The sequence below is a fragment of the Rattus norvegicus genome, chromosome 4, assembly GCF_021556685.1.
Source record: "Rattus norvegicus strain SHRSP/BbbUtx chromosome 4, alternate assembly SHRSP_T2T, whole genome shotgun sequence".
In the NCBI taxonomy this organism is placed as follows: Eukaryota; Metazoa; Chordata; class Mammalia; order Rodentia; family Muridae; genus Rattus; species Rattus norvegicus.
The window spans coordinates 162527334-162551745 of NC_141537.1; the positions used below are offsets into that span (position 1 = coordinate 162527334).

General features: G+C 48.7%; 1 protein-coding gene across 4 annotated transcripts in view; it reads left to right on the forward strand.

Annotated features, from left to right (window-relative positions):
* The window catches only part of Cracr2a (calcium release activated channel regulator 2A), a 113963-nt gene extending 92579 nt beyond the window's left edge, over window positions 1-21384 (forward strand). For 2 of the 4 annotated variants that reach the window (NM_001431846.1, NM_001431847.1), the window contains 5 exon segments: window positions 4775-4856; window positions 4940-5054; window positions 12665-12766; window positions 15127-15203; window positions 16615-21384. In NM_001431846.1, coding sequence (NP_001418775.1) covers window positions 4775-4856; window positions 4940-5054; window positions 12665-12766; window positions 15127-15203; window positions 16615-16699 — 461 coding nt within the window. In that variant the 3' untranslated portion in view covers window positions 16700-21384. 4 annotated transcript variants of the gene reach the window in all.
* Window positions 21385-24412: the final 3028 nt, after the last annotated feature.

The window sequence follows — 24412 nt, forward strand, 5'->3', positions numbered from 1 at the left end:
CTGGTCTCCTGTACTCCGTGAGAACATAGTGACATAGTGACCTTACTTGTATGGACTATGAGGTGCATCTCGTGGGTCCTACCTATCCCACCTCAAGATCCCACCTGATCCTTCCAGAGAAGATGTTTGGGCCTGTGGGGACCTGCAGACATCAAATGACAATTTCTGTTGAACTGGAGCTCGAAAGACCCTTGGAAATGTTCTATTTGCATCCAGTTAGATAGTGAGGGACAGAGGTACACTGTCAGAGTGAGCATCTGAGACTAAGCCTCCCCAGAAGTCAGGACTCCTCCCCAGTGCTCAGGCCCCACATTGCTTCATAGCCCATCCACCCCCATTTTTGTGTTTGTTTGTTTGTCATTTTGTTTTTGGTTTGTTTTGGTGTTTCAAGACAGGGGTTCTCTGTGTAGCCCTGTATGTCCTGGAACTCACTTTGTAGACCAGGCAAGCCTTGAGCTCAGAAATCTGCCCACCTGTGCCTCCCAAGTGCTGGTATTAAAGGTGTGAGTCACCATGCTTGGCTTATAACCTCCCTATTTTAATCATTGCTCAGAACCCCATTATCTTTTGACCACCCTCTGTCCTCCAGAGACTTCCTGAAGCACCCCAGGGTGCTTCTGCATCTTGTGCATGTGTATGTCCTGCATATCTCCTATCCTACCCTCCCTGAGTAGTGACAGCCTGGCCCGTCTTCTCCATAAAGGCCAATGTCACCTTCCTGGGACTTTTCAGCTCAACTCTAGCTCACACCACTGCTGCAGCACTTCTACCACCATGACTAATCAGGTCACAAGTTGAAGGATATCTCAAGGCCAACCTCGAATGTTCCAGCAGAACTTAGAGATTGTGAACCTCCGATTTGGTCTCGTCAAATCTCCATCCCCTTTAGCATTCAAGATCTGAGCCTCTAAAACTGAGGTGAAATGACATCCTCGAGGTCATACTGCTGGGCATTGGCAGAACCTGGGTCTCCTTTTAAGTTCCAGATGGTCTTAACTCAATTATTCTAGGCCCCTTGGCCCCACACTATGCTAACTGCTTCTGTTGAGTGAACTCTTGTTCTCCTGTCATGGTGTCTGGATGCTGTCACTCCATCCTTACTTTGTGTTGTCTAGCTGCACACCCAGCCTTGGTGGGCTTCCCCAGCTGACTGTTTGATGCTGCAAAAAGAAATGCCCTTCAGCACAGAACGCATCTGTCCAGCCCTCTGTCTACCTTGGCCCCTGCAAAATAAAGACCTTGTCCCTCTTCTAGTCATCAGCTGAGAGACAGAGAGGGCTTACTGGAGACAGCCAAGATCAGCTGCCCCCAGGAACATCCACTTGCCTTCTCCCAGTTTTCCATGTCAGTAAGAGAAAGCTCTGTTCTTGGACTCCAGGGGCTCCGAGTGGTCTCAGGTCTGGCCCTGCTGGTGCAATATCCACAGCTGGTTGCTTAAAAGAAGCAAGAACGCAGGAAAGAGAGCTTCAACAAAGTGAAGGACACCCCTCCCTCCCATGCTTTTAACTAAGAAGACCTGTTCCCAGTTCAGCAGCAGGTAGTTGTCATCTGTTTTGATGGACACACATGGCCATGGGCTGTCTGGGAGAAGGGGAGCCCTAGGAAGCTGGTGCTCCTGGTAAGGGCCTGGAAATGGAGTGAGGAGCCAATGATAGCCCGGCCCAGGGAAGGGAGAAACCTCATGATAGCCCAGCCCAGGGATGGGAGGAGCCTCATGGTAGCCCAGCCTAGGAATGGGAGGAACCTCATGATAGCCCAGCCTAGGAATGGGAGAAACCTCATGATAGCCCAGCCCAGTGATGGGAAGAGCCTCATGGCAGCCCAGCCCAGGGATGGGAGGAACCTCATGATAGCCCAGCCTAGGAATGGGAGGAACCTCATGATAGCCCAGCCTAGGAATGGGAGGAACCTCATGATAGCCCAGCCCAGTGATGGGAAGAGCCTCATGGCAGCCCAGCCCAGGGATGGGAGGAACCTCATGATAGCCCAGCCCAGGGATGGGAGGAACCTCATGATAGCCCAGCCCAGGGATGGGAGGAACCTCATGATAGCCCAGCCCAGGGATGGGAGGAACCTCATGGCAGCCCAGCCCAGGGATAGGAGGAACCTCATGGTAGCCCAGCCCAGTGATGGGAAGAGCCTCATGTTAGCCCAGGGATGGGAGGAACCTTGATTGTAGTTTCTCATCCATGGTATGTGTGTGTGTGTGTGTGTGTGTGTGTGTGTGTGTGTGTGTGTGTATGTATGTGTGTGTGTCCAGCATGCATGTATCTTCAAAGGCATGCAAATTATAACCCTCATGGATGTCTTGAGGACACTGAAGGATGGAGGAAAATGTAAAAATATAGTAAAAACATTCTACTCTCTTTCTGATCCCAGATGAATCCATTCCTGTCTCTGTCTCTGTCTGTGAAGTACGGGCCTGAGGTGACCTCTAACACATCACGCCTCTTTCTGTAATGGCCAAGTATCTCCTGCCTCTGCTCAGGCTTCTGACCCTTGCTCTCCTCCCTGCAGGGCAAGAACCTCCTGGGTCCTTGTGAAGGGGAAAAGGGATGCCTTCAAGTTCTGCAACCAAGAGCCATGAATAATCAGGCTTTAAAAAACATCTTTGTATTTTTGAGCATTCTTAAGATCACGGGACAGAGGAAGGTCTATGACAGGGGTGTCCGACCCTTGACCAGAGGTCCATGTGTGCCCTGTGATAGCTGTGAATGCAAACCAACACCAAAATCACAAACTTCCTCAAAATATTACCTGATTGTGTGCGTGTGTATGTGCGCGTGCACGTGTGTGTGCATGTGCGTGTGCATGTGTGTGTGCGTGTGTGTGTGTGTGTGTGTGTGTGTGTGTGCACGCAATCCATTGTACATACCTCACTGTATGTAATGTATGGCCCGAGACAATTATCCGTCTTACTTTGTGACTCAGAGAAGCCATAAGGTTGGCCAATCCTAGAAGAACCTGTGTTGAGATTTTCAGCTCTGACGGCTGCTGGGGTTTCAGAATGCACAGCACTAACCTGCCCCTGCCCCTCTGAGTAGTCCAGCCCAGGAATGGCCACACAGCTGGAGAGATGGTCATGAATGACTTGGTGATCATCAAGAGTCCTAGACCCTTCTGTAGGGTGAATTCTGCCTTTGTCCCACTCTCCCACTCCCTCTAGGCTCTTTCCACTACCTGCCAACCTCCCCAATCCTCCTTTTGTCCTCCCCTTCAAACTCCTCCTCCACACACGCTTTTGGGTTATCCGATATTTTAATATCCTTTGATATTTACATATGCTTTGATCCCTCAGTGTGTTTAAATTTGTTAGGGACATCTTGAAAGTAGTTTCACCAAAAGAGAACGAGGGCACAGGGGTCCTTCCCCAACATTTAGATACTAAGGAGGGAGCATTGGACAAAGAACAAAAAAGGCTGATGACCTCTAGCCTTGAACTCTCACTGTTCTGGGTACCAGAAGCTCATGGCTTCTGGCAATTAACTCTCTTTTGCTCTCCTGGGGCCAAAAGCTGTGGCTTCAGGCAATTGACACTCGCTGATAGCTGCAGGGGATTAAGAAAAGAAACTTAGTTACTTGGACTTTTACTCTAGCTCAGGGACCTCTAACTAGTCAGGTGAGAGTCTCAGTTTGTTTACTCTTCCTGAGCCAGAGAAGAGGGAGGGGGAGGGGGAGGCACACCGCACAGACACAAACAGGCTGGATGAAGCAGAAAAGGGCTACATTGAACCCTCATTTTTGCTTTCAATTTTTTTATAACTTTTTAGACAAAAGTCTTCCATATAAGAAAGAAATCACCCGATAGATAAAATGTTACACCGAAGGGAGTTACAGAAGAATGTTGATAATAAGTTCAAAGCAGTGTTTCATTCTATAAGCTCCTCAGAGGTTTAAAGCAATGGTTTTACCTGGCCTGGCTTTATCATAGCGCACACCTGTGGCCTCATCCCTGGACCTGACCTAGAATGAATGTTTTTCTTGATCATTAATGTCTTCCGAGCCTGTTTTCTTTTCCTCATGCAATTAGTCCATGGCACATGAAGCTTTTCAGGGCTCTGTTTGCAGCTTTTATTCTAGATGGGAGCTTGAGATTACTTGTATGGATTTAGGAGTTCTGTAAAATTATCAGGAATTACGAAACCATCAACTTGTTTAAGTAGCACTACTAAATGAAAGTACATCTTCATATCGATTCTGCAGGAGATCTGCCCAATAGCATGGGTAAATACCCAGGAACTCACTAAACTTCGTGAGAGAGGCAGCAAAGGCATATCAGGAGCAAGAAGCAATCCTTGGAAGAAGTTTATTTTTGCTTCTCAGAGCGCACCCATCACAGCCATGCAAAACTGTGGGCCGTCTTCAGAAAACTTACTTGCTTGCCATAGCCTTTTGCAGATGACCTCTGTAAAGAGGGATAAGCTGCAGAGGAAGGAGGGATTTAACCAATGTATGGTTATCCCAACCAGGAAGTCATCTGCTCACTGCATGTTGCTTTTGTGCGTGGGCCATGGCAGAATTTCATCCAGTGTCCTAGAGGTGCGTGATGATACAGCCAGGAGCCCACAGCAAAGACAGGCTTGGTGACATCATTAAGCCCTAAGTCTGAGTCAAGATCAGAACTCCAGCCTAATGCCTCCCTGGGCAGTGCTCAGTCCCTTTTCCCACACCATCCCCTAGGCACTATGCAGGGAAGACTCCCGGCCATGGTTCCTGACTTGACTGAGGGTGCCCATGGCCAGTGCAGCTCTCACAGGACTGTTTCTTCTTGCAGGCATCGACTACAGAGTGAAGACGGTCACTGTGGACAATGCGCAGGTGGCTCTGCAGCTGTGGGACACTGCTGGACAGGAGAGGTGAGGAGCTGCCCCTGCAGGTCCCAGGCTAGCCCAGGGCTCCCAAGGAAGGCACACCTCTGACAGTGGCTCTCCCATGGCAGATACCGCTGTATCAGTCAACAGTTCTTCAGAAAGGCTGACGGCGTAGTTGTCATGTATGACCTCACAGCCAAGCAATCCTTCCTGTCCATCCGCCAGTGGCTGAGCAGCGTGGAGGTGAGCAGCCCCCTTCCTGGCAGCTCTTGGGCTTGCCAGACTCTTGTCTGTGCCCCCACTCTCCCTTCTGACCCTCTACACACTCACAACTTTATCCCAGGCTCGCCTGCCCATCCAGGTTTCTTCCTACCCTTTGCCCCTGACATCTGACTTCTTCCACCCAAGTCTGCCTCTCTTCAGCATCTCTCAGCTGGACCACACCCTTTCTCAGCTGCCAGTCTACCTGTTTCCCATTACCAAGAAAATGAAGGAGTTGGAGTCTTAAATAGATTTAAGAGTTCCTGAGACAGTTGCTTAGTACAAATCATTTCTCGAAATTCCTGTCCCTAAAACACTTGCAAATGTGAAGAGCTGGATTTTGAAATGGCATCGGGCATTAGGTTGTCTCTTCATGGGACTAATCGAGGAGGCAAATGATCTTTGACTTTGAAATTTGTGACAGGATTCTCCTCCTCCTACCATCATCATCACCACCGCTGCCGCCATCATCATCCTCCTCTTCCTGTGATGTTGGCAGGACCGAAAGAAACACTAGCGATGATCTAATCCAGTGGGGTTTTTAGGCTTCTGTCCTTGGAGCCCTAGAATCATGCTGACATTTCCTAGAAAGTGGGGCGGGGCAGCAGGGAAAGGTTCGGTGCTCACAGTTCAGGGTCCTACATGCTCCTTTCTCAGTCTGACCTACCCAGCATTTTTTCCAGCCTTGCACACGGGAGGTCTGCATACAATGTGGTTAGACAACAGGGATTCCGCTGGAAAGACTCAGTCTGGTATAATCTAGTGGAACCCATTACTTCATCTCAGGATGAAGAAACTGAGCTGGCCACTTCTCCAAGACCATTCTTTCTTTCCCTACACACACACACACACACACACACACACACACACACACACACACACACACACATCCAAGTTGGGCTGTGAGCTGGGAAGCCCCAATGCCTGGTACGTATGGCGGTGAGGAAGACAAACACAGGACTGTGCTCTCTGCTGTCACTGGGACTGTCAATAGTCTCTAGGGCTTCTGGAGAAGCTCCGGGATCTGTCCAGAGAGAGGAGAGCAGGCTGACTCTGGTGAGCAGGAATAGCTCTTAGAAGGTATCATTGCAGACGTAGCATGTGACTGGGCCTTCTTCACATGGCCATGTACTGAGTGTACCTCCCCCTGGTGGAAGGGGTTGTCAGCAGGCACCCCACAGGACCCCTGACTCACCCATGGTCTTAGACACCGGGCTGAGGTGGTAAATTGTACACCACTAACCTGGGATCATCTACATGTCGAGAATTTGTAGTTTGGGGTTTGTCTTTTGTAACAAGTTTGACAGAAGGTTCCGACGAGCTCTAAAGGAACCCTGTGTGACCCAGCCTGAGCAGTGGGCTCACCTGAACAACATCGATGGCAAGGCCCTCCCTGTAAACAGACCATTCCAGGGCCTGGAAATGCAGAAAAACACCATGGGAGTCTCCCGGAAGTCTTATTAAAAGGCAAACCCACTCCTGGATGTAGGCATAGGGAATGCAATTTCAAATTCCTCCCAACTTTACATGGAGGTCAGTGCTGCTCTTTACATACTCCAAAGAGCCAGGCTCTGAGTCATTTGCCGAGCACCCCAGACCCCTCGCCAGGACATTGTTGAACACGGGCCGTGTGCCTGAGGGGTTGCCCTGGGAAGGGCATCCAGTTCCATGGCTCAGGGTTCAGGGGCAAGTGTAGGAGGCTGTGCCAATGGTTGAGTGTGCATTGAAGGTGTGGAAAAGAAGCATCATAGATATAATTATCCCCCCCATTCTTGAAAAGCTAAGTCATTCTGCCTTGGCAACCAGCAATCAGAGGTGTCAGGTGATAGATTAAAACTTGACACCTAATTTGATCTGAGGGGAACTGAAAATAATAAGTACTTTATATTTGTGGAGAACCTTATTTCTTTCAAAGAGCTCGGAGCACTTTGCCAACTCCCTTGCCTGGAGAAGGAGGGCGGGAGGAGCTTTAATAACAGTCTTCAGGGCTTGAAGTCTTGTTATTAACTGAGTGGTGGCCAGCTGTTCCCAGTGCCCCACCCCACCCCCCAGTCCACCTGACGCCTGGAGAACAAGGCCTTAAATTGCTGCGTTTGCCATGAATGGGAAAGATGTGGTCTGGAAGAGGTTATGGGGGAGGGAACAGGTGCTTTGGAAAAGAGACGCAGCTCCCTGGAAAAGAAGTACTTATCCTCTCAGCCCTGCCACTTCCTGGCCCTGATACTTGGGCCAACAATTCACTGAAGAACAGGACCCTGTATTAATGGCCCTGTGCAAAAGCTACAGGGCATAACATTGAGCTTTTAGAGGACACACGACAGAGCAGCGGCATAGGAATGAGAGTGTTTAAAGACCTATCCAGCTTGACGGAAATCAGAGACCTGACATATGAGAGAACAGCTAGAGAATTACTCTCTGGCTCTTATGTTGAGGCCAAGATACCTAAAGAAACCACAGGTGAAGAAAATCTAATTCAACCAGGGGGCTGTGGTACCTGGACTGGCTGCACCCTGGCAGGACCCTCTTAGTTATATTACCCCATGGCGGGTCTCATCCGGGTGGAAAGCAGGGAGTTGAGGTGGGGCAAAGGGAAGTGGGTGAGCCTGACTTCCTCTCTGTATGACAACTCTCTTACAAGAACTAAATCAGAGCCGGGTAGTGGTGGCACGCGTCTTTAATCGCTGTACTTGGGAGGCAGAGGTGGGCATATCTCTGTGAGTTGGGATCCAGCCTGGTCTACAAAGTGAGGTCAGACAAGACTACACAGAGAAACCCTGTCTCAAAAAGACTAATAATAACAACTAACCAGGGGCTCTCAAGAACTACCTCACTCCCTTCTTAGTGACCTGAAACCTCTTGCTAGGCTCCACCTTCATTCTTCCAAGAACAGAGAGAGTCCTTGGGGGTCGCTCTCTGACAACGCACAGGAGAGACGGCTCTGTCCCCACCACTCCTGCCCTGCCTCCCCCTCCCAGCTCTCCCTGCACCAGGGCAGCTCCACGATGCCTGCAGGCCTTGTTCAGAATATGCTTGAGCTTGGCTGAGCCATAGCCCATGATGACTGGACCATGAGACTCAGGAAGTCAGAGCCATCCATCCTTCCTGCCAGTTCTCCATCCCCCGCCCACTCACTGTGGACCTCATCACCACTGGACCTCACTATTCCAATTTGAAGAAGAAAGCAGTGGGGCATGGCACATGGCCTCCTTAAGACCACGACAACCTAGGCAGCTGAAGATCCCTGAGAGTCTGAAGCAGGCTGAGGACACAGACCTGGGTACAGAAATGTGGGCTGGCGGGTCACCCAGGTCTAGGCTGTAAATTTCCAATGTCTGTTCTGCTAATTGAACTTCATATTTAGTTTTTGCTTTTTAATCATTCAGATAGCACCATATAGTAAGGTCTATACATTAAGGAAGTAAAAAAAGAATGGATGGAGAGGTGAAACTGTATAGATCAGCATCTCTGAGCTAAACAAACAACACATACACAGACAAGCATACACACACAACACACACAGAGACAAGCATGCACATACAACACACACACATATATAGACAAGCATACACACACAACACAACACACACACACAACACAGACAAGTATGCACATACACACATACAGATAAGCATGCACAGACAACACAACACACCACACACACACACACACACAGACAAGAATGCACACACCACACACACACAGACAAGCATGCACACACATCACACTCACACACACCACACACACACACACACAGAGACAAGCATGCATACACACCACACACACACAGACAAGCATGCACACACATCACACTCACACACACCACACACACACACACAGAGATAAGCATGCACACCACAGACACACACACACACACACAGACAAGCATGCATACACACCACACACACACAGACAAGCATGCACACAGAACACAACACACACACAACACACAACACACACACAACACACAACACACAACACACACAACACACACACTGACAAGCATGCACACCACAGACACACACACACACACACACACACACACACACACACACGAACGCACGCACTCGAACATGCACCTCACTTTGGAGAACAGAGAGAGGAAGTGACTTGTCCAAGGGCACCCACAGCTTGTGAGGTGCAGCGCAGCTATAACCCAGGGCCCAGGACTCTGCATTCTGCTCCTCTTCACGTGGCCCATGCTACATCTGCTAATGCACAGGTACATTTATCTCCTTTCCAGACCTTCTTGCTCCTACCTCAAAGTAGAGCGATTCTTCAGCCATAGAGGTTCTGGCCCCCTTCCTTTTTGCTTCCTGGTCGCAAGTGAAATCTCAGCCTGTGATCTTTGTCCTTGGTGACAGTGTACAGCAGGGAGCAAAAACAGCAGTTTGATCCCCCCACCCCCACAATCCAACTTGAAGTGCTGGCAGTTCAAAACGAACTGTACAAATAAATCTTGTTTTGACTCATAGTCCAGAGGGTGGATGGATAAATATGGAAACCCTCAAGATATAATTTTGCAGCCATTTTTTTTCTTAGCTTAACGGTATGCTTTAATGTGCTGAGAAAAAAAATTTTTTTTCTTGCTCGAGAGAAATTGCATTCTCTCAGCTAAGTGCTGCTTCATGCTTCCAGCAAACAAATATTCACACGTCCACATCCACGCATGTGTGTGTGCACAAGTGTGTGAACACGCGCGCGCGCACATACACACAGACACACAGACACCAGCTCAACCCAGCAGCTGCACACCCTGGGCTGAGTGACAGTCCTCTGCTGAGTTGACAGCTCTTATTCTGTAAAGTTAGAGATGGATGATGTTAAATCTCAACAAATCTATCTTCCATTGCACTCAAATATAGAGAAAGGCAACCGTGGTGATCAAAAATGTAGAGAGGTTTCTCTGTTAGAACATTCTAGAACAGAGACTTTTCAGAAGGCCTATATCAGAGACTAGAGACTCAGAGAACGGGAGCTACTACAGGAATTAACCAGAGGGAAGGTAGCAGTGCCCACTCTCCTAAGGACAGATGTGTGCCTGGCCAGTGAGCTAAGGCCTACATTATGTGGTGCATGTTCTGGGATTCTCCAGCATTCTCCAGAGGATAAGGTGGACCTGCTCACCCAAGTCTCCCCAGGCTTAGCAGAGGCACCCATTTAACTTTCAAAAGGAGATGTCCTGCCAGACACATAGCACAGTGACAAAGTGCTAGCCTTGCATGGGAAAGACCCTGCATCCATCTCCAGCACCAAAATAATGATAAATTTAAAAGGAAATCGTTACCACATCTAATCGGTACTTATGTGTCTCTTTGTACCAAGTAGTACAAGACGGGCAGAAAACCTAGTTAGGAATAAAGGAGGTAGTTCTGGAGTCAGGGCAGATCCCAAGACAGACATCCAAAGGCAAGCCTCCTCATGACTCTGTGGGTGATGGGCCAGAGTGATGAGGACTTGTCACAGTTAGTGCCCCCTCTAGCCTTGTGGAGTCTCCTTTATCTCGGAGCTGGGCCTTGTTCTCTGTTTTCAGGGCAACTCACTGAGGGAAAGCAAGCTACCCAGAGTGTGTGTGCAATAGACAAGCAAGCAAAAGGTGGAAGTGAAGTGCAGTCGGGTGCTTGACTATTTTTCTGCTCTTCAAACCCCCTTTCCCCGTTCTCTGTCTAGGAATGGATCTCAAGGAAGTTTGCCTTTCTCCCCCAGAGCAGCATGCCATTCTGTCTGCAAAGGGTACATATCAGGCTTGAGACTTGGGCCCTGCCCCATCCCACTCAGACACTCAGTGTCGACGGGCTTCCCCTTTTCGAGGAAAGGAGTTAGAGCCATGACCCATTCCACCGACTGATAAAACGGGAGTTGGAGCTCTGTCCCAAGATTCCAGTTCTGATGCTCATGTTTTCAGAGTTTCCATGTCGAGAAAATCCCACAGACCTTAGTCATTCCTCACACATAAGTCTACAAATATCTCTCTCTCGTGCGCTCTAAACAGCAAGTCTTCTGGCCCAGCTCCCTGCATCCTCCTCTCTCCTTCCTTTTATGTGAAAAGCTCTTTGCATAAGTTTTCTGTTGCCTTTGCAGCCACAGGCTGGATTGGGGCATTCCCATTAACTAAGACTCAGCTAACAGGGGTACTAGCAGTCGGGATTCGCTGTTAACTGGGTTTCTCGCTCTGGAATAAGAGAACGATGGTACAATTTACTTATCCACTACCCATGTGATTTCATTAATTCTGGTGGGTCAGAAGACAGGAGACATCATCGTGATCACCAATTACCCTCTTCTCAGCAGGTGCCATTTTTAGAGTCTTCCATTTAGTAACATTCCGAGGAACAGAGCGTTCCTAGAAATGTGACCCTGGGCAAAAAAGGTCAGAGGATGACCGACCTGTGTGCTAAGTGCCCTTCATCTCTCTCGCTTTGTGGCCAGATGTTCCATGGTGGCCCTCTGAGCCTGGCATCCCCATTTAGGAAAGGAGAATTACTTTCTCCTACGGAGCTGCAGTAAAAATGAGTGTGTGGATTAAGGAAACATGGGGGATTTAATTTCCGAGGTAATTGCATTTAAACTTTAAAGCAGGTGTTCCGATCGGACAGGCTTTGGCCATTTGCCCGAGACGCTGGGCCAAAGCAGTGAGACATTTTGGCAAAGCCGTAACTTAGGCTCTTAAGTGTCTACTGTCCCACAGCCCCTCTATTTAGCAAAACATTCAGCCCCAGTGAGTAACTGTTCGTTACCAAATTATGATTAACAGCCCCTAATTAAGTATTTCACAAAGTAAAAGTAACAACCTTCTTACACGTGAACGCCGCCATACTTACTGCACGGCTGCGAGTCCCTGGACCATTGTTCTGCTGTTGAGCATGTACGTGTAGCACCCCCTTTTGCAGATAGGGCAGAGCCCCCAGGATATGACTGATATCCTACAGCCACCATAAGAGATAACACAGTTGTCACCTTGCATGAAGTCACTTCTGGCCAGAGAAGTAGAGCTGCCACGGCAGCTCTTCCTTAAGCTGGGCCTCGTGGGAGTCCAAGTAACAGAGTCCAGGAGCACCTGCCCCCAATTAGGCTCACAGCAGCCACTTATGGAGTGGCTCAGATTCAGATGTCCCCCAGGGAGCTCAGGTGTCACAGAAGCTCAAGATACCATTTCTCATCCAAGCAGCCAGAGATCAGCTCCAGCCTCCGCTGACTAATATCTGAGGTTTGTTCTGATTGGTCAGACTGGCTCTGGTTACTTAGCAAGGCTCTCAGTGGTACTGAAAGTCATGGATGGAGTGCATGATCCCTTGGATGCACGGCCCTGTTGGCATCCTTGCTGGCCATAGCCCTGCCAGATCCTCCTCGGCCCAGGTGGGAAATCAAGGCGCTTTAAACAAGAGCCAACAAGGGCGGTGAAAAGACCATTGCATGGATGGGGGGCAGGGGAGGAGAGAAACAGACAAACTCATTCACGGGTGGCAGGGACCTCACTCTCCATTGCTGGGCTCATTCTCACATGAGCCTGGATCTTTCCAGGTAGCCCCGTGAGCCCACTCTCTGGCTTCATCCAGGGAGGCTTCTCTCAGTGGAGGGAATGATCTGTTCTGCAGGAAGCTGTGGGAGACCGAATTCCTGTCCTGCTGCTGGGCAATAAACTTGACAATGAGAAGGAGCGGGAAGTGCCCCGGGGCCTGGGAGAGCAACTCGCCAAGGTATAAAGCCCAAATGTCCCTCTTTCTAGACAGGGTGGGGACCCCCAGCATTCAGGAGTGAGCCCAAGAGCCTTGGTGGGAACTTGCGGAAGCCCTGTTGAAGGGAAGCAATTGGGGCATCTTGGGTACTGGGGCATTTACAACTGCAAAGAGGGGTGCAGATGTGAGACCAGGCTGCTTGGGGAGCACCAGGCAGGAGAACTGTCCTAAAGCCTCTTGTGTGGAGGAAGCTCTTGTGTCCTGAGAAAACTGGAATCTCTCTAATCTCGCTCTGATCCTGGAATTCCACTATCTGTATCTCTGCTTAATCACCTCTGAGGATGAAAACCTCACTTTCCACCAGGCAGTGGTGTGGACCACCCTGCCACAGAATGGTTTTGATAGAAGATGAAACCTCAAAGCTGAGAACTGAAGAAAAACTGAAGAGAGATTCTGGACCTTTGGGCCCATGAACAGGACCTGCAGGACCCAGCAGAAATTAGAGGGTGGGGCAGATGGGGGGACAGTGCATACCAGGGGCAGGACAGACCAGGGGCAGGAGAGATTAGGGCTCCTCCTAGGCTTTCTTCTCACTTCTGGTTTCATGGACCTGTGTGCCTGGGAGGTAGGGTACCCAGCAGCCCTGTGACGTATGATTCCTGAACTTCATAGTCAAAACAGGACTTAACCTCAGAGCCTGAGGTAAGCACAGATGGTAAGAACCAAAGGAGGATGACGAAGGGCCTGACTGAGCAGGGTTCCCGAGCAGACACATGTGCGCAATTCTGAAACCCAAATCCTTTGAAGACAGGAGGGTTGTTTGTTTGTTTGTTTCCCTTTGTTTTTTATGCTATCTAGCAGGAAATCTGACTGGAACTGACATGAAGCCATTTATGGACTTTATCTCACTCTACTGAATATCCAAATGTCCCACTGAAGAAATATTCATGTATTTGATGATAGGGTGCTGTCACAGATCTACTAAGGGCATTATGCAATATTTAGTATCTATGCGTGATACCTTCCTAAAATTAAAAACTTTGGATTTCCAAATGAATCCAGATGAAAATATTTCATCTGAAGAACATAGGCCTGGATCATCATCATCAACGTCACTATCACCATCATCATCACCACCATCATCATCATCATCCAATTTTCTCTTATATTCTTTCACATTTTCTATTTTCATACCGAGACAAGATCTCATATAGCTTAGGCTGACCTTGAACTCTGATCTTTCCGCTTCTATCTTCAAGTGTTGGGCTTACAGATGTGTGCACCACTCCCTATTTACACGGTGCTAGGGATCATACTCCGGGCTTCATGCGTACCAGGCAAGGACTCTACCAAATGGGCCAGACCCCCTAATCTATTTTCTTTTCAATTGTTCAAAAACAAACGTGGAGACAGGCGTTGAATGATTCATTCCAAGTATGTCAGTGGTAGGGAGAGCATTTGAGGCTGGGAGGCATTATGTCTTCCAGGTCTAGGTCCTGGGCATTTCTTTTTACACCTTCCATCCTCGTAGCGGCTCCTCCAGAGTCAGTGTTGGACAGAAAGAAGACAGTAAGGTATGAGGATGTGGGGTCAGGGGCATAGGCTGGAGCTGGGCCTCTGGGTGTGGACGAAGACAACTGAGTTGGAAGCTGCTGTTTTCAAAGCCTCCCGAGCTGCAGTCTTCAGTGTGCACGCTCAGCCACCCCTGGTTACCGTGGACACCAACCTCTAAAGAGCATCCAGACCAGAGCTCGATTCCATTAGCACTGTTACCATGAACGAGTGGCTTATTAATGGAGGTGACCAGTGGGCCCGGAGCACTTGGCTAAAAGCCCCCGTGTCCCAGCACCACCTCTGCCCGATGAGTGACGAGTTACCCCATAACCCGATGCTCACAGCTGGGCAGCCAGAGCATGATCTTACTAGAGCCCCAGGTCCACCGAAGAATGGTGTCCTGTTAGAGGGGCTTTAGGGGAGCCCTGCTGTTTGTTGAGTGCCAGACCATAGTGGACCTGCCACACTGCTTCTCTCAACTCAGTTTCCCTGCCTGGAAAGTGGGAACAGTGTTGCCTGACCTGGCCTTTCTACCTGCTTCCAAGGCTGGTGTGAACCTGAAACCATCAAGTACATCCTTGACAGAGTCTCAGAGAGTGTGAAAGCACAAGGCCACGCTAGGTGGTGGTGGTTGTGGAAGTGCTGTAGCTTGCCGGTAGCTACAGAGAGAGCTAGCATCCGGTAAGGGCACAAGGAGGAAGAAACCAGCCAGGTCAGGAGGGGAGGTGAAGGTTATAGATAGAAGCAGACGGCTCTCTCCTCAGCTTCCTCTGGTTCCCCGGTCCTTCCAGTTCCCCCCACATACCCGCTCTGCTCTGTGATTCCAGGAGAACAATTTGATCTTCTACGAGTGCAGCGCCTGTTCGGGTCACAACACCAAAGAGTCCCTGCTCCACCTGGCCAGGTAGGAAAGTCATTTGATAAGTGAAACATGCTGAGCCCATGTATGGCCAGCCAGTGATGTCCACCCACCATCCCTAGCCCCCATACCGGCCACACAGGGGCTTCTTGCCCTCTTGAGCCCCCTGACTGCAGAGGCAGAACCAGGACTTTATGGGAGAAACAGTAGTTGGGGGAGAGATAGTGTTCCTTCCTGTCACCTCTACCACAGTCCCCTTCCATCTCGGAGGCTGCCATTTGCCCAGAAAATATGCCTGCAAAGTGTCCCATCAGAAGTTGTTTTGGGGGAGAGGTTGCAAGGGTAGAGGGTGGCTATGAAGGGACAGGGAGATGAGTGGGATTGGGGTGCATGATGTGAAACTCACAAAGAATCATTGAAAAGGTTTAAAAAAACTAGAAAGAAAAAGCCCCCCCTTAGCACTGGCTGGTATCACAGTGGCATCAGTTGAGGGCCAGCATGGGAACAAGTGGACTCTTGGGGTGGAGAGTGAGGAACTAGAGAAAAGTGGGGCTGGGAGAGAGGGAAGCACCCAGGGCAGCCACAGAAAGGCAGGGGCAGTGCTGAAAGGCCCAGTTACATAGACTCAGTCCCCAAGAGCCTGCCTACACCAAAAACTAGGCAAAGCAAACCACACCAGGAGTCTTTTGAATGCTCAAGCTTCTGTCCATCCCTCCATCCAACAAGTACTGAATGGTGCCCATGTTACACCCAGCACTCATATTAGGGCGTCTGAAAATACTTGACTTTGAGCAGTTAAGACTCAAGAACAAGTATTTGTCCATGGGTTATGTCATATACTGAGGAGGAAAGTTCTAGACCCTTCTCTGCCCGTTGACTCACTGACGACATTGGGAATGTAAGCAAATCAATCACGACTTCCCTGCCTGCTAACCGGTTATGAACACCAAAGGGGACATAGGAGGCGAAAGTGCCTGGGAAGCACAGAGCAGAGACAAGACCTGCCCTGTTGCTGGCACCCCTCACCTTTCATGTTTAACCTGGGGCTGTGGCCACAGGCACCAGCCCTCTGCAGAGCTGACCACCAGTCGTGAACATTGGCTGAGCTTCAGATATGTGCTGTCACGGTGGCGCCTGCAGAATCACCAGGATAAAGTCTTGGTCCTTAAGCAAATGCACGTGACCCTGTATGATGGAGTCACCAAGAGAGGGACCAGAGTGCTATTAGGCACAGAGGTTTGCCAAGATGGTCTAGGGTAGCTTCCCAGCAGAGGTGTCTCTAAGAATCCAAAGTGATCGGGCTCTCTGTCCTCAAAATTAGTTATGCATCTGTGTTGTCAGAGGAAGACACTGGTGCTCAGGGGAGGGCTGCTGGTCCACGGTGCCAGCACCCAACTTAGCCTTTACTTTGCTGCTGACCCCATCTCTTCTTTTCCCTCCACCCTCCACTGTCCAGATTACTCAAGGAGCAAGAGGACACAGTGAGGAAGGACATTATTCAGGTTGGCCCCCCTGCCAAGAAGAAATCCTGTTGTGGCTGACAGTAGTTCCCTAGCCCCAGCCAGCTTGCCCATGCCCAAGGTCACCTTCAGCCAGCAGCCCTTCGAAGCCCAAGGACACATGGCTACTTGAACCAGCACTTGGGCTCATATACAGCAACACCTAGCAAGGCCTGCTCTGCCTTGTCCTTGTTGGTGACTTGCCTCCCCTAATGGAAGGAAACACCTGCAGCCAGGAAGGCTGCCTTTTCCGTGTCTTGAAATCTGCTCCCCCCTTCTCATCTACACCCCAATACCCACTCCTTCCCCCTCCTCCAGTGTGGTTTTCTGAAAGAAAGGAGCAGATGGGCTTTTCCAGAAAAGTCACCACGTGCCTTCTCCACCTCCCTTCTCCTCTCCCCATGCCCTCAGGAGGTTCTGCACTGTGGTTGCCATGACAACAGTGCAGGGGCAACTTGCTGCTTCTTGAAGGCCAAAGATGTGCCATTTGGGTGATGCTGGGGTGGCCTGTCTTGCTTTGGCGCCAGTTCTTCCGAAACCAGAGAGCTGCTCTCGGCACACAGGTCACTGACCTTGAGACACCTGAGGTGGCTCCCGGGGCTCTCAGCTTCTCCCAGAGTTCCTGAATCACAAGATTCACAGGCCTCTCCCAGCTCCATCTGCACTCACTGGATCTGTGCCTGTAGGTCTCTGCAGTGTGCTTCCTAAGGACCCTGCAACCCAGGCTCCAGGGTAAACAGTGGATGACAGCTCCATGCCTAGAGTTACACAGCGTGCATATTCCTACTTCACTTTGAAGAAGAAAACCAAAGGGGGGAAGACATCTGAGACTAAAGACAGTGGCTATTTCTAAGACGCATGCCGCACACAGAAACCACTTCTCTGAGGGTTTTTCCAAAGAGGTATCTCTTTGGAAAATCACATCTGATTATTTACAGGGCAGATTGACAGGCGGGCATGTGGAGGGGAATGGCGTCCAACACTAGGTCTGAGATTATCGGCTTCCTTTATTGCATTTTCTTTTATTCCAGGAGGTTGTACTGGCTTTTAAAATGTAGCTGTGACAGTGGCAATTTGCAGGTGCTTGGGAGGTGAGCTGCCTCTAGCTGGTGACTTCAGCAGAGGGCGCTAGGCTTCAGGGAATGACCTGAACCCTGCCAGGGTCCATTCCCTGCTTCTGATCAGCACTAAATGTCTGGGTGCTGGAAAATGCATCCTTGTCCTAGATGGAAGGCAGGCTAGAAAGATCGCAAAAGGTGCTTTTCACACGGGATTGACATTCTGCCGACACTTTCTCTTCTTCGGCAGAAGAACCAAGCACTGGCCCGAGGACCCACACCCAACAAGTGTGGTTCACATAAGAGGATAGAATGTTAAGGACAAACTCCACATAGCCACGTAAGCAAGGAGAAGCAGCAAGCTAGAGTTCCGAGGCATGTTGTACAGACTCTTCAGCAGACCCCTCAAAGAACGAGAGGCCCATCATGCCTAACTGCTTTTGGAAGGCTTTTCTCTTTTTCTGATCTAAAATTTGCAGGGACCAGAGAGCCAGTGTAGGATGCTAACAGAACCTATGCCCACGTGTCTTGAGGAGGTCCACACTCGCCACAGGCCGGCTCCTACCCCAGACCCCTTCCCCATCAGTTAAAGGAAAGGTGGTTTGTTTGATGCGTGCCAGCTTTCTGCTAGGATACGTAGGATGACTTGTGATGACTCTGACGACATACTTATTTTCCTCACAGGCTAGCGCCAGAGCTAAGGCTCAGATCTTTCCCTAGGGGAAGGAAGGGCAATGGTTATGTTTGTGGGTTGGAGCATGGAGAGGGGGCATGGGAGCCACTCGGAAGTGGTGCCCACTCTGTGTGTGTGCAGGTCAGGTACAAGGTTGGATGGCCATGAACAGTGTGGCCAGTTCCTCTGTTTCTGACCATCAGAGATGGGACTGGAATGCACAGGACCTGCAGACTCTACGGGGATCCTCTGGGCCCCCTGATGCCTTAATGCCCAGCACGATATCCCAACTAAGGATACCATTCGTAAATAAGAGGCCTTAAAGGGATTGGAGGAGAGAGGGAGAACACTGGCACCAAACCTTTGGACATGTGACAAGTTCCATGAATCTAGAGGACTAGGAGTAGAAGGAATGGGGTCAGGGAGTTCTCAGGGACAGAGAGACCTTGGTTTGTTTCTTTCTTTAGCCCCACTATAAAGAAAAGAGAAGAATATGGATTTTGGTGGGGCTTGAGGAGTCCCTTGTCCCCAGCTCTCAGCTTCTCCCTGACTCTTTTAAAGATACTACTACGTGGTTCAGAGCCACCCTCAGAGGCTAACCCTGGCCCTGAGGCTGAGAGAGTGCTCAGAGACCCTCTGTCTCCATCCCATTTGCACTCCTGCTGATTTGCCACCTTTCTTGCTCATCTCTCTCAAAGTTTCAATGTCTACCTCACATAGAGCTCAAGAGGCATATTACAGGCTATACAGGCAATAGCCATGAAGAACTCACTATAGTACCTATTATGTCACAGGCCTTCGGTACCAGGACCTGGTTTCACTGGTAGCCTGGAGTCACAGCGCAACCCACTTTCCAGTCATCTGCCCAGAACGGGCACATTTACCAGAACTGGCTCATTTGGACATCTCTCTGTTCAGCCCATTGGCTGGGTTCCGAGTCAGAGGTGACTTTGTTCTTGACCTCGCTGTCATTTCTTCTCACGGACTCCCAGGATTCCTGGGTCTCCTGCTAGGGCCTGTGTCCCAGCAATGGTCCTTGCTGATTCCAGGCCCCAGTCTCTGCCTCTCCCCTCTGTCATTCTCCAGGACTGCGGCAGCCACTTAAATCTGGGGCCAGTCCATGGCTATTTAACTATGAGTGACCTTGCCTCATGACAGTCCCACAGCTCCCTCTCTCTCTTGCCCTTAGCTGACCCATGATTCTTTGTGTCTGCTGCCACCCACAACCCTAAGTTGCCAAGTCAGGAAGTCCTGCACCAAACCAGTATCCCAGGTGTTTCACTTCTGCTTGGGGTTTGGTTCTTTTAGCCTCACTGGGCCTCGCTGGCCTTCATGTTCCCCTGTGGCAGGTCTCTCTTCTCCTCTCCCCTTTAGTCACCTCTGTCCCTTTCTTCATCTAATTCTGGGCTCCCCACTCTCCTCAGGAGACCCTTTAATCATGTGTATGAACTTTGCCAAATGGCTTAACTGTCTCTACAGTGAGCACTGCTCCAGGGGTCTTAAACCAGTCTCAGCTAAGGTGCTAACGAGCTTAGCCGCTCCAGAGCTCTCACTTGCTTGAACAGAGAACTCTAAGAGAGGCAGTGCTTCCAGTCAAATGAATGAGTCGCTAGTGGTAAAATTTCAAGCTCCTCTGGGGTTGGGATATGGAGGCCAAATATTTAACTCCAAGCTGCCCTTACCGCTGCTACTCTTAGAGATCTGTTTGCTTCGTGTATTGAGGGCTCCTCTGCTAGGTAAAACATATTCAAACCATGACATCTTCAGTTTATAGTGGCATCCTTTGGAAGAGTAACAAATTTTTGTCTTCATGGTCCCTCTTTTATTTGCTGTTTTACATGATGTATATTTTTTCTTTTACCTTCCAATCTGTGTATCTTTAAAGCGAGTCTCTGGTACACACCATACAGTTGGCACATTTTTTTTAAATATATTTTCCAGTATCTTTTAATTGCAAATTTTTGTTTGCATTTAATCTAAATGATAAGAAAAGATTGTCTGCCACTTTGCTATTTTCTTCTTATACCTAATATATATTTCATTTCTTTGTTTTTCCATCACTACCTTTTTTTTCTGGTTCATCATTTAATTATCTTATCTGCTTTATTTTAAAAATATGTCCTTTTGGTACTTGCAATGAGGGTTACCATGAACATTTCCATTATGATAATACATTTAGATCAAGAATAACTTAATTCTACTAAGATGTGGAACTCTGATTCTGTATACCTCTATTCTCATCTTCTTTATGTTGATCTATATATCTTATTATCAACAGTTATGTCTTCATATGTCCCGAACCTTTCATATAGATTTGTTATGTTGTTTTATGCACTCACCCTTTAGTTTGACCTTTAAAGGGAGTTAGATGTGGCCAACATACAGAGAGTAGATGTCAATGGAGTTGCTCATCTGTAATTAGGATGTTTATATCTCACTCTACCCCACCCCACCACCAAACTTGGGGACTGTCACAGAAGAGAGGATGTTAAGATTGTAAGAGCCAGAGCTTGAGGAGGACTGGGCCAAAACAGCATCTTCTGAACCTAGCAGGTTCATTGCACTTGTGAACTCACAGCTGCTGTGGTTGACTGTACAAGATCTGGACAAGATCAAGCCAGTCAGCATCACCATAGAGCTGGATGTGCTCATGAACCCTTGCCCTCAGTTGAAGCTACTGATGGCTTCTAGGGAGAGAGAACCATTTTTCTTTAAGGATGTGGCCACTGGAGGTCAACCATGCTCCAGTGGATGACCCTATGTTCACAGATATATGGGCAGCACTAATTGAACTTGGTTATTAGAAACACAAAAAGGACAAGAAGTTGGGAGAGGGTATTGAGAAGAGGGAGTGGGTGTTGGGAGGGGTTGGGGGAGAGATGGGGTAAAAATGATCCGAAATATATGTATGTATGAAATCATCAAATAATAAAAATATTTATTTTAAAGGAGTTATAATTAAAGTGCATGTATATTCTTTTTCATGCTTAAGTGTATAATTTTGTAGTGTGTTTTATTCATTCATGTTTATTCATGTTATCTGGTTCCCTTGTGGTCGTCTGAAGGACTCCCTTTAGTACTTCTCAGAAGGACATACCCACCTCAGTGAGAGTCTTTCAGTTTCTTGATCTGGAAATATCTTAGTTGACCCTTAGTTGGAAAGTATCATTTTGGAGATAGAGAATTTTTACTTGACTTCCTTTTCTCTTTCAGCACTGTGGCTATGCCATCTTACTGCCTCTGGCACCCATGGTTTCTGGTATAAAATTAGCTTAGTCTCCTTGAGGATCCCTTATGTGAGCTGTCTCTCTTCTCTTTGTGCTTTCAAAGTACTTTGTCTCTCATGGCTGTATCTGCATGTCCAACTATTGGCTTCTTTCAGTGCATCCTGTCTACATGCTGTTGAGCTTCTTGGATGATGGACTAAGTTGATGGTTTTCATAAGTTTGAGAAGGCTTCTGTCATTACTTCTTCATATGCCTTCTCTGCTTCTGAACATTCCATTATGCATAGTTGGTATGCTTGACAGTTCGGTAGGTCTTTGAAGTCATTTCTCTTCATCGTGTGTGTGTGTGTGTGTGTGTGTGTGTGTGTGTGTGTGTGTGTGTGTCTGCCTGTCTGCCTGGAGAACCCCAATTGACTTGTCTTCAAAATCACTGATTCTTTCTTCTGCCTGATCAAATACAGATTGTAGGTGCATTTTTTATGATCATTATTGTACTTCATAACCCCAGAGCATACATGTCATTCCTTGTTAGGATCCCTCTGTCTTGGTTGATTTCCATTACTTCAAGTTCTTCAGGCATGGCTTCCCCCAGGTCATTTGGGCATATTTAAAATGGCTTGCAAGATAGCTTAGTAGGTAAAAGCACCTGCCACAAAAGCCTAATGGCCTTAGCTTGAGTCCAGGAACCCATGGTGGAAGGAGAGGCCTGGCCCCTAAAAGTTATCTTCTGACCTCCATATATGTGTGTGGCAATTGTGCACTCTAACTACACACACACATAAACACACACCACTGATGATGGTGGTGGTGGCGGTGGTGGTGGTGGTGGTGGTGGTGGTGGTGGTGATACTACATAAATATTGTTTAAAAATAGCTTAGATTTAAAGTCTCAAATCTGCCCTGTGTGCAAATAAAATCTCTCCTTCCTTCCTTCCTTCCTTCCTTCCTTCCTTCCTTCCTCCCTCCCTCCCTCCCTCCCTCCCTCCCTCCCTCCCTTCCTTCCTTCCTTCCTTCCTTCCTTCCTTCCTTCCTTCACAATGCATATAGTACAGTAGGAATTTGGTCTCCTTGTCAGCTCCTCCCTGAAGGCTCTCCACCCTTCTGCTTTGAACAAGAGAAGATAACATTTAGACATTTGATACTCTGCTCTCCTACCGAGCTCCCAGAAGCCCTTGGTGAGATGAGCTCTCCAAGGAAGTATTCAGTCCCTTGAGTGGGAGAAGGGATGCTGGTGGCCTCATATTTCCATGTACATCAAAGACCACTCCAAACTCCACAGGGAGATGACAAGTGTGGGAAGGTTGAACGTCAAATCTGAAGTTTGAAAAATAAAAGGTAGTTTTCTGCAAAACAATAAAAATAGAGTCTATAAGCAGGAATCTAATCCCTAAGTGGTTGCTGGTTGGGATCAAAGCCCCTACTTGGCTTCCTGGTCTGCCCCTGCCCCTAGGAGCATGATACCTCTCCTCTCTTTGTGCTCAGCCAGGATCCACAGCCTTTGACTCTCACCAATTAACCCTTCCCTCCTTATGATGGATGTGAGGATGAATCTCCAGCACCACTTCCTTGCTACCTCTGTTGGTGTTTCTATTAGAGGACATGTTCATTACTAGTAACAGCCACACTGAAGAACCTTCCACATGATTCATTTGGGCCAATTTAATCAGAATGTCCTACTTAGGAGAACATTGCTGAGAACGTTGGGATTTGGGGAAACCATATGGTGTTTGCAGAGGACCTGAAATCAATGCAGAAACTGGAGAGTACAGGTGAGGTGCTGTCATTTTTCATCCTGCCTGAATCAGGCCCAATAACCGACCCTTGTTCCTAGCTGGGACTTCATCAAGGCTATGGCTCAGATCCAAAAGGATTATGTGCAGGCACTTGTCATGATACCAGGAAGCTCCTCTCCCTACAAATGAGGACTCTGAGGACCACCGAGACCTGTGCAATCATGATGAATGATGTCTGGGTCCACCTGACCTATAAAAACTACAACTCATAAAAACTCTGCACTACTAAGCAAAAATACCTGAAGACCAAATACATGGGTATGAGATTCTGGAAGCGATGGGCTTCCTCATGGAAATGTGGCTATGGAAACACAATCCATTTAACCGTACACTAGGCCAAGGACAGTGTTGGGTTGTGTTTCGGTGCCACCTGTGTGGGCTCTCCTACCCCCTCTGTCGTGATGCCAGTCAAATGGCTAGCTGCTGTATGTGAGCCTCATTCACACACACTGACCACAGAACTCTTGAGAATGACAGACATGGGACTAAGGCCCCAAGGACAGGTCTATCCATCTTTGTAGTCTCGGTTTGGTCTACGTGGGGGAACTGCTGTGCTGGAGGTCCAGGTCCTACAGACTGGGTTCTCGGCGTAGGCAGACTCAGCTGGTTCAAATGAGGTGCTCCTTCTGGCTTTAAAATGCCATGCTGGGGAGCATTCCAGTTGCTGTGATGTGATTGCCTTTCAGACAGTGTGAAGCCCATCAGAGCGCTTCCAGCTCATCCCCCGCAGCTACCCCAGCTGCGAGTGGCAATCTATTACCCCTGGGCAGCCCAACAGCTCAATTGACTCGGGCTCGATGCCCTGTGCATAGCAGATGCTTCCCTGCCCAGCTCTCCTTTGTCCTCCTAGTATGAAACCAGTCCTTTCTACCCCACTGTGCTCATCCTGAAAGCTTTCCCTAGCTCCCAAAGGCCTGCTCAGAATAAGGCCCCCATATACAAATTGTGTGGCCTCTTTTACCCATTGCGGGCAAGGAGGAAAGACAAGACAGGGAGAGTCTAGTC